At 34.1% G+C, this 11,459-nt stretch overlaps 1 protein-coding gene across 1 annotated transcript; it reads left to right on the top strand.

Moving 5' to 3' along the window:
- The first annotated feature begins 653 nt into the window (after positions 1-653).
- On the top strand, positions 654-4,748 carry LOC130667323 (uncharacterized). Its single transcript, XM_057468836.1, has 2 exons — positions 654-3,872; positions 4,683-4,748. Exons 1-2 carry the CDS (start codon positions 654-656, stop codon positions 4,746-4,748), a joined length of 3,285 nt encoding a protein of 1,094 aa, XP_057324819.1.
- The last annotated feature ends 6,711 nt before the right edge of the window (positions 4,749-11,459 follow it).

Genomic DNA, 11,459 nt, shown 5'->3' with positions numbered 1-11,459 from the left:
CGGCACAACACACTCCTGCATTTTGACAGGCCACAGAACTTGTCTGTGGAACAGGATCCGCCACCTTCTTCTTCAAGGTCTGGAGCTAAAATCCAAAGTATGCATGCTCTAGTTTCTTCAGAGGCATTATTGGCTACTGCGTTAGTAGACATAGTAAACGCTCAGGGGGTATCTAAGCCGTGTCGTGTTTTCTTGGACGCAGGCTCTCAAGCCCATTTTATTACCGAAGCAACCGCTCGTTTTTTAAAGCTGGATCGAATGTCAGTTAACATTTCAGTCAACGGCGTTGACGATCTTTGCACAAACATAACGCATTCTGCTCGAGCAACAATTCAGTCTCGGTTTAGCAAATTTTCGAAAAACGTAGAGTTTTTAATAATACCGCAGACCAGTAGAGCAATGCCTTCCATGGCAGTTGACTTGGCTCATCTGGAGATACCCAAAAACATTGTCTTGGCAGACCCAGGGTTCTTCAAGCCATCCGCAGTCGATGCTCTCATAGGTGTTGATTTGTTTATAAACTTTTAAGCATAGGCCAAATTGCTTTAAAAAACCATCCTGATGCAGTGTTACAGAAAACTCAGCTCGGTTGGATAGTTGCTGGCAGCTTAAGCAGCTCCTTTAAAAAACCAAACATATCTTGTCATCTCGCAATGAGTCAGCAAATCCCTGACTTCAATCTTACTCGGTTTTGGGAAATAGAGGAATTATCTAATCCTAAAGATTTGTCCCCTGAAGAAAGGTTGTGTGAAAATCATTATTTATCTCACACTACAAGGGACTCATCTGGCCGATATGTAGTTCGATTGCCTTTTAATAGCAATCAATCAAAGCTAGGTGATTCTTATACCTCAGCTTCTCGCCGTTTCCACTCGCTGGAGAAACGGCTTATTCGAGACAAAACAATGTCCGCTGATTATATTGCATTTTTGGATGAATACATCGATTTAAAGCATATGTCTATCGCAGATAGCGCATGCGATTCAGCGCAGGGATTCTATCTCCCGCATCATGCTGTTATAAAGCAAGATAGTATTACCACGAAAACTCGAGTGGTTTTTGACGGTTCCGCCAAAACCTCAAGCGGAATTTCCCTGAACGATACCCTGATGGTGGGTCCAAAACTACAAGATGACTTATTTATTATTCTTACTCGCTATCGCTCATATATTTTCGTCCTCACAGCCGATATCGAAAAAATGTATCGTCAAATTTTAGTGCATCCAGAGGACAGAAAGTACCAGAAAATATTATTTCGCAGCGATCCTTCTGAACCCGTGAAAACGTACACACTTAACACCGTCACATACGGTACTGCATGTGCCTCTCTTTTAGCGACTCGATCATTACATCAGCTCGCCGATGATGAGGGTAAGTCACATCCTCGTGCCTCCATTATACTTAAAAGAGATTTTTACGTTGACGATCTGCTTACTGGTGCAGATACGCGTCATGAGGCTGAGATTATTCGCGATGAATTAAATAGCATAATAAAAAAGGGTGGCCTCAACTTGAGGAAATGGGCTTCTAATGACCCTACTTTTATACTTGATTGTGATGCCCATCCCAGCATCACAAACATGTCGCTTAATCCAGATACCACAATCAAAACATTGGGTACTCATTGGAATGCTAAGGAAGATGCTATATTCTACAGTGTAAGTAAGATCAAAGCTACATCAGTCACTAAGCGCAGCATCCTATCGGAAATAGCGCAATTGTTTGAACCCCTCGGTCTATTGGGTCCGGTTATCCTGCATGCTAAAATAATAATGCAATCATTGTGGAAAGCCGGTGTCAATTGGGACGAATCCGTCCCCCATGAAATTCATACCGCTTGGACATCTTATCGAGAGCAACTTCCCCTAATCGAAGCTTTGCGGTTCAACCGATGCATTACCATAGCCGGCTCCACTGATGTACAGTTACACGGCTTCAGTGACGCTAGCGAGAAGGCATATGGTACTTGTCTATATTTGCGCTCTACTGACAAAAATGGCGCGGTTCACGTTCGACTGATATGCTCCAAATCTCGAGTTGCTCCTGTTAGTTCAATCTCGTTGCCTCGCCTGGAGCTTTGCGGCGCTCTTCTTCTTGCACGGCTCTTAAGGGTAGTCAAGCAAGCCTTATTAATTAATATAAACGAGTGTTATTTGTGGTCAGACTCGACTATAACACTACATTGGCTTAATACTGCCCCACATCGTTTAAAAACTTTTGTCGCTAATCGCGTTGCCGAGGCGCAGCGATTAACTCCATCTTGTCATTGGAGGCATGTGGCTTCCCTAGATAACCCTGCAGATCTTGTATCTCGAGGCCAAACCCCTTCCGAGTTTGTCCTAGGGTCCTTATGGTCAATGGGACCGTCCTGGTTGATTGGTGATCAAGAGTCATGGCCCAAAACTAATTTATCGGCCATTGACACTCCAGAATTAAAACCAATCAAGCTTGTAGGTCTGACTTGCTTTAAATTAGAATTACGGGGGCACTCACTGATTGAGCGTTACGAGTCTATCGATAAAACGGTTCGGATCATTGCATATGTTTTACGGTTCTTTAATAATTTAAAACGCGAAAAATCTTTACGAATATTTAATCAGCTAGAGTCATCTGAAATGTCAGCAGCGCTGGAGGCAATAATTAAAATGGTTCAATCATCAGCCTTTTCAAAAGAAATTAATCATTTAAAAAACGGGAGTCTTATTTCAGATAATAGTCGTTTAATACCCCTAAATCCTTTTCTTGATTCTACGGGGATTCTTCGAGTCGGTGGCCGACTTGCTCATTCGGAATTACCGGAGGGTCAACGCCATCCCATATTACTACCCTCAAATCATCACATCACGCGAGTTATCATAAGAGCCGAGCATGTAAAGTTACTCCATGCCGGCGCTCAAAGTACGTTATACTCCGTTCGACAAACTTATTGGCCGTTAGATGGCCGCAATGTCACGCGAAAAATTATACATCAGTGCGTAACTTGCTTTCGGGTCAAGCCTCGCGTAGCTGATCACCCGATGGGCGAATTACCTTCATATCGCGTATCTACAGCGCGTCCTTTCCTTCGCGTAGGCGTCGATTATTGCGGGCCGTTATACATCAAAGAAAAACGTCATCGCAATCGACAAAGACTAAAGGTTTACGTGGTGGTATTCGTCTGTATGGTTACAAAGGCGGTGCACCTCGAAATCGCGAGTGATCTCACAAGTGAGACCTTTATCGCGGCTCTAAAACGCCTGTTCTCTAGACGTGGAAAGTCTACCGACATTTTTTCGGATAACGGTACTAACTTTGTAGGTGCCAATCGTGAGCTGGAGGAAGCTTATAATCTCGTGCAATCCACAGAATATAAAAACTCCATACAGAAATATGCTCAAAAGAAAAAAATAAAGTGGCATTTTATCCCTCCCAGAGCCCCTCATTTTGGAGGACTTTGGGAGGCTGCCGTTAAATCCTTTAAGCACCATTTAGCACGCACCGTGGGTGACACATTACTCATATATGATCAACTTGAAACATGTATGATAGAAACCGAGGCAATTTTGAATTCTCGCCCTATATCTCCCATGTCCTCGGATCCCAACGATCCTCTTCCTTTAACTCCCGGTCATTTTCTTATCGGTGGTCCTCTGACGAGCTTCCCAGAAGAAGATTGGACTGACACAAATTCGAATCGTCTGTCCGCATGGCAACATGCGCAACAAATCAAGCAGCACTTCTGGAAACGGTGGTATAAGGAATACCTCCATCAGCTCATTAATCGCCCAGGACAGTCAAAGGGGCACAATAACCTGCAGGCTGGCACCCTAGTGCTAATTGCCGAAGACAATCTACCTCCTCTGCAGTGGCTTCTCGGGCGCATTAGCGCGAAGGTGCTAGGATGCTATTCTGACATTTTCAGAGCGATGTCTGTGTGTGTGTGTGTGTGTGTGTGTGTGTGTGTGTGTGTGTGTGTGTGTGTGTGTGTGTGTGTGTGTGTGTGTGTGTGTGTGTGTGTGTGTGTGTGTGTGTGTAAACCTCTCATATCTTTTTGATGAATGAACAGATTTAGATGGTTCTTGCGGCATTCGTAAGATATCTTCTGAACTTAGATTTTCAAAAAAATTTTAGACCATTTAGTCAAATAAACTTTGAGATATTTAAGAAATAAAAAAAAAAAAAAATTTTTTTTTTCGTTTTTTTTGGATATTTTGAAAACTGTTGGATCGATCAATTCAAAATCTAATCAGCTCTAGAACTTGATTTAAGCTTTCGATTACCACCAAGAACGTCTCAATCAGATAATCCGTTCAAAAGATATCGAAACGACTAAACTAATCATTCCCAAAATTTTATCAGCTCTAGACCTTAGTAAAACGCGCCGATCGCCACTTCAACCGTCTTAATCGGATGATCCGTTCGAGGGATATCGTCGACGGAAGAATGGAAAAAAATCGTTTGTTTCCTTTTTTCGTGGATATTTCCGAATCTATCGAATCGATCAATTCCAAAATCTAATTAGCTCTAGAACTCGATAAAAGCATTCGATTGCTGCCAAGAACGTCCCAATCAGATAATCCATTTGAGAGATATTGTTGACGGAATAATAAATGTAAAATCTACATCTGCTTTTTTTTCCAATGAAAAACATCATAATTACTGAACATAATTACTCAAAACTAATATGTTCTTCTTCATATTAGTCATTGAAAGTGATTGGTCAAAAATCGCCATGTTCACTGGTATTACGATATACTTACACGATGTAGATACAACTTATCACGTAAATACTTATATCTAAATTTTTAAACTTTAACATGAACCGTAACCCTTTTGAGCTTGAAAAGCTCACAAGAAAAGAGAATCAAAGGTGTTTTCGAGCTCTAAGAGCTCGAAAACAGCGGAAAGTTTAGGGGCTGGATTGCAAGGCCAACCGATGCCCAGATTTTTATTTTTATTCTATTAGTATTTTCTTATAATTATGAACGAATTTACTCAAAATATTTCGATTAATAATTAAAAAAAAATATATGTGTAAATAAAAAAAATTGAATCAAAAAAGTTCAGGCTTACCAATTAGCAATAATACAAAAAAAAATAGCTGTACTAGGACGGTAATGCGCAAGCTCCCCTGGTGGAATAAATGTACGTATAATGTATAGATATATCACCATCTATGTTAATTTTACATATACTATATATATATATATATATATATATATAGTTATACACCTTTTTTTTTATTTTATTAATTGTAATTAAACGACACTGAGTTACCTAGCCATTCGTAATAGGAGACCTACAAATCTTTCAAAGAATTTAAAAAAAAAAAATTTGATTCAATTACTGGATTTTTTCGCAAGACAGGAAATTTTTTAAAACTATTTTGATGTTTTTTCCGTTTCTATTGAACTAAATAAATTTTTGAAAAGTATGGAATTAATCTCCATCAAATTATCTTTAAAATAGTATGCAAAATATCTTGATTCCGTAAACTAACAAGGGTACAATAATTAAAATAGTTGCCGACGTGAGGAGAAAAAAATTTTTCGTAAAGTACACTCTGATGCTTCACATCATAAGTCGTGCAAAAATATATTCACCAATTTTTAAATATAGTGAAACCTAAACTTACAATTAACCTTCTCAATAAGACAATTTATAGATAAGTTGAGAAAAATATACATAGCCCGAACTGGGAATCGAACCCAGACCATGTCAGTTTCGCGCCGAGTGCTCTACCAGTTCAGCTATCCGCTCCTATACTATATTCCGTTCAATTTGATCTATAACTTATTGAGCCACACCGTCCATAGTACGGTAATAAAACAATTTTTGAATATAGTGAAACCTAAACTTACAATTAACCTTCTCAATAAGTCAATTTATAGATAAATTTAGAAAAATATAGATAGCCCGCACTGGGAATCGAATACCGTATCGTTCAGAGCGCTTCATGCCTCTTTCACTCATATACCACATCCTTACATACTTACAATAAGTTAGTTATTTGTTTTCTACACTAGAAATTTCCTAAAAATAATTTATATGGCAAAACAACGTTTGCCGGGTCGGCTAGTATATATATATATATATATATATATATATATATATATATATATATATATATATATATATATATATATATATATATATAAATATTTATGTAATATAACGGACTTTTGAGGACACGATTGCGTCTACAATTCTTATCCGATGTTAATGAAATTTTCCACACTCATTCTATGTGTAATTACCACGTTTAAGTTCGAAGATGAGCTGAATCGATCAATTAGTTTAGAAATTATGGCTGTTTGAAATTTTAACGATTTTTCGAAAAAATCAGTTTTTAATCACTGTTAAAGTCCATATAACTTTAAAACTACAACTCATAGATAATTTCTGTAAAATGTATTTTAAAGCTTGACTAATAAGCTTTAATTAATGAGCCTAAACTTTATATTTTGACCATTTCTTCCAGGAATTTGATAGCCTTGAAAATTTTAATGGAATTAAAAAATGTTGAAAATATCCCGGGTCAAAAAATTAGATCTGTTTTAAAATAAATGATAAATTCAAATATTTTTCCTTTAATTCAAGTTTATAAATCGTATTTATTTTACATAAGAATTTGATCTGTTTCTGCCCGTACTATTCCTTATCCAGGCTAATATCAGACTTATTTTCGTATGATATTTAGTCTGTTTTAAATCGCGTTTAGACTAAAAACAGACTTTTTTATTATAATTATTGGTCTGTGTTCAATTGTTTTTAAGGACAAAAACAGGACTTTTTATAAATATAAATAATAATAATAAACTAGATTTATTAATTTATTTTAATTTTCCTGGTATTTAAAACATGCTAATGCGCTTCCATAATAAGATGTCACACAGAGAAAATGTTGGTTCGAAGCTTACCAATTTTTACAATGCTGTCGACTAAACTTGAAACAGGGAGTAAAGCATCCAAAAAATTATCGTGCTCTTACAAAAAATGATTATACTGTATCACATTAGTTATTACGCGCGAGAAACTTATCGATGAGCTTCAATATCAATTACTTCCATACATTATAATAATTTTGATGCAGCATAATAATTTTTTACAAGAGCATATAGTAATTTTTTGGATACTTTACTTTCTGTTTCAAGTTTGGTCGACAGCATAATAAAAATTGGTAGATTTCGAGCCAACATTTTTCTCCGTAGCACAAGAATTTTGATGTTTTCTTACGCCAAAATATTTTCAATTTCATCCAGTAAATAAGAGAAAATTCTTGACATTTTAAGAGTTGTTTTATCACTTTTATTCAATGATATAAATATTCAATGAAGACAACTAAAAAATTAAGCTGTCAAATTTTCATTAACTGCCGACATTTTTAAACAAAAGATAGTAAATAAATAGTAAATAAAACATAATCAATTCTGCAACTTAATATTTTTTCATAAGTATTTCCCATAAATAAAAATTTTATAAGTCCATAATTTAATCTAGTTTTGTCCTTGAAAATTTTCAAAACTAAAATTTTTTAAAGTTCACGAATTAATCTAATTTAGTCTGCTCGTAACGCGTTCGTTTTTTAAAGTAGCAGGTCGAAAACAGCTTAAAATTTGCATAAAAGATCAAAATCAGATCAAATAGTCCAATCAGACTAAAATTAGGTCAAATTTTTCAGTCCGGGTAGATTAAAAACAGATTAAAATTTTTATCGAAGTTCAATAACAGACCAAGTAGTCTAAATACAGTCCAGTTAGACTAAAAGCAGATCAAATTTTTCGACCCGGGATGGTTTTCATTCCACATAATTTATGCTTGTCCCATTATAATCCTGTTTCGTCAGTTATATTTTATCGTGCACAAAATAACCTGTAAATTTCACTGCTATTTTATATTTTAAAAGTATTTCTTTTATTATTTATGATGTATCGAATGTACCTCTAATTCCTATGATTATCACTGGTCTTGTCATTACGATAGCGCCCACAAATCTTATCGGATCTTAATAAAATTTTTTACACTTATTCTATAGGCGGTTACCTAGATCAAGTTCAAGGATGGGCTGAATCGTTTGAATAGTTTTGTAATTATGTCTGTTTGAAATTTTCATGATTTTTCGTAAACATCAGTTTTTAATCACTGCTAAAGTTTATGTAACTTTAAAACTGATATTCATAGACAATTTCCGTAAAAAGTATCTGAAAGCTTGTCTGATAATCTTTAATTACTGCCCCTAAGCTTTATGTTTCGACTATTTCTTCCAATAATTTGATAGCCTTGAAATTTTTAATGAAATCAAAAAATGTTGGAAGTATGGTTTTCATTCCACATAACTTAAGCATTTCTCATTATAATCCGATTTCGTTAGTTGTATTTTATTGTGAAGAAAATAACCTGTAAATTTCAGAGCTATTTTATATTTCAAAAGTATTTCTTTTATCACTAATGATGTTTCAAACGTACCTGTTCGTCCTATAGATATAACTGGTCTTGCCATTGTAATAGCGATTGCAATTATGATCTCATACTAATTAAATTTTCTATACTTTGTTTACGTGAAAGTTAGTTAGTACATTACCTATATAATGTTTTGTCAAATCAACTGTCTGAAGTTCTCTATCGAAAATAGTCGTTGTCTTTTTTTTTATCCTCACTCTTAGAAGACGAGCCTAATTTCTTATCATGACTATACACTAACGTGAATCACAATATATGTATGTATGAAACTTCTTATATAGATTAATTGGAAAATCTACCTTCCATTTCGGCTGCCAAATAGCCTTTTTTTTATCGATATGTGCAGAGTCGCGGTGAGTCGACTAAAAAACCAGAAAATGGCCATTTTTAAGGGTTTTTCAAATGGATATCATGGATAAAAAAAAATTTTTTTCAAAAAAATCGAAAATGGAGCTTGTAGTGAATTTATTTAAGTTTCTCAAACTACCCTTTAAATTACTGTGCGGCCATTATTTGCTGAGATATCAATAATCAAAGACAAAAGGATCCTTTTTCATTTGAAGGCTGATATCTTAGCAGCTATTTGACGTACAGAAAAACTAAAAAAAAGCAAATTGTAGCTGAATAAATTTCCTAAGCGAGCCATGATTTCGTTTTTTTGAAAAAAATTTTCCCGGCCCCGTAGACCTTAAAAACAAAACCAAAAAATTTTGTCTCGATCTTTTTCTTATGATTCCGCAAAAACCGTGGCTTGAAAAAATATTTTGCTAGAATATCTTCAAACTAGAGATTTCAAGCTTTAATTTGCTTTTTTCGTTTTTCCAATATGATTATTTTTCACGTAAATACAGTCTTTCAAAAATCACTAAAAAATTTATAAAATTTTTTTGTTCCTTTAATTTTTTGGATAAGTGTATTTAATTGTAAGTAAATTATGATCCAAATTTTCTTGCAGACAATGCTGCTACAATGCTTTGCTTGGTTATAGTAATGAAGAATCGCGCGGAATCGTGTAGTCAAACAACACAAATTCCGTGTTAATTTTCGAACAACACAAGAAATGTGTTACATTCTAGATTTCCTAATCATTTAACACAAAAAATCTGTCAAAGTAAAATAACAAACGGTTTGTGTTGAATTAACAGATTTCTGTATTAAAAATCAACACATAAAAATTAACCAAATAATTTTTCAACACAAAATTTCTAACTGTGTAAAATACATATACTATAGAAATTTAATTTGTCATGCTGCTAACCTGAAGAGATTCCTATATAAAAGAATTTGAGCCAACAACTTTCATGTCACACTATGATTGCTGTAAGGCAAAAATTCGACGAAAATCCGAGTTTTCTCTTGTAGTTCCCTAAATCGGCGCAAGAGAAATTTCCAAAGTTTTGTTTTTTTAATAGATCATGAAGTTACGGAAGTCGTAAGTAAATTCGTTAGAAAGAAGATAATTATCGATAAGCGAATAGATAAAATATAAAAAAATGCCATATTTATTAATAATTACCAATTTGAAATACGTGTAAGGTTAAACAGGCATCTGACTCGGGAATAGAGACACGGTCGTCTCGCGCCGTCCATGTACACTAGGGTGGGCCAAAAAAAACTGAAAATTTTTTTTTTTTTAGCTACTACGAAAATATTGTTTAAGATGACGAAAAAAAAATCCTGGTAAAGTTTCAGCCCTTAATATCAATATTAAGAGGTCGCTCATTGTGATTTTTGATTTCCCATTTAAATAACATGGAAAAAAAAATTTTTTTTAGTTTGGAATTTTCTACCTCGGCAATGGCTCATTGTACGAATAAGCCCAGCATATATTTTTGTAGGGAATTTAACGCTCTACAAAAAAAGTTTCTTATCATTTTTGGATAAATCCATCTGTTCAAAAGTTATTGGAGCTCGAAGCCAAGTTAGAATAAATTTCGAGATCTTTTTACTTCTTCGGCGAAACTATTGGACTTATCATAAAATGTTATAAAAACTTTTTTGTAGACAATTCTATTTCCTACAAATTATTGTTGATAAATTTTTTTGAAATTTTGCATTGTTTTCTAGTTATTTCTATTTTAATGCCAAGCTCTTAAAATCGATCAGAACACTATTTTTATAGGAGCTTGGAATTAAAAAGGAAATAACTAGAAAACAATGCAGAATTTGAAAAAATTTATCAACAATAATTTGTAGGAAATAAAATTGTCTACAAAAAAGCTTTATGACATTTTATGATAAGTCCGATAGTTTCGCCGAAGAAGTAAAAAGATCTCGAAATTTATTCTAACTTGGCTTCGAGCTCCAATAACTTTTGAACAGATGGATTTAACCAAAAATGATAAGAAACTTTTTTTGTAGAGCGTTAAATTCCCTACAAAAATATATGCTGCGCTTATTCGTACAATGAGCCATTGCCGAGGTAGAAAATTCCAAACTGAAAAAAATTTTTTTTTCCATGTTATTTAAATGGGAAATCAAAAATCACAATGAGCGACCTCTTAATATTAATATTAAGGGCTGAAACTTTACCAGAATTTTTTTTTTTGTCATCTTGAACAATATTTTCGTAGTAGCTAAAAAAAAAAAAATTAAAAGTTTTTTTTGGCCCACCCTAATGTACACGCATACACATATGTGTTTGAACGTGTACTTGGCGTGAGATACTGCCGTGTCTCCGGATATATAAATATATATATAAAGAAATAGATTACAATGAATAACTGGGAAAAAATTTTGAGAGGTTTTATCAAATTTCATGAAATTTTATAGAATTATCTCATGGTTTGATTCAATTTCATAAGTTTTTTTAAAATTTGATGGAATTTTATATAATTGTATTAAATTCTAAAAAACTAAGAAATTCCACAAAATATTACAAAATTTCAATAGTATAAAATCATTAAATTTGATAAAAGTTTATAAAATTTGATGAAAAAATTTTTTCACGGGTACTGATTTTTATTCGCACTGTTTTAAATTACTATGAATCCGGTGAAATTGGCTAAAAGCAATAGTTT

The sequence above is a fragment of the Microplitis mediator genome, chromosome 5 (assembly GCF_029852145.1).
Source record: "Microplitis mediator isolate UGA2020A chromosome 5, iyMicMedi2.1, whole genome shotgun sequence".
In the NCBI taxonomy this organism is placed as follows: domain Eukaryota; kingdom Metazoa; phylum Arthropoda; class Insecta; order Hymenoptera; family Braconidae; genus Microplitis; species Microplitis mediator.
This window is presented reverse-complemented; position numbering and strand designations above follow the sequence as displayed.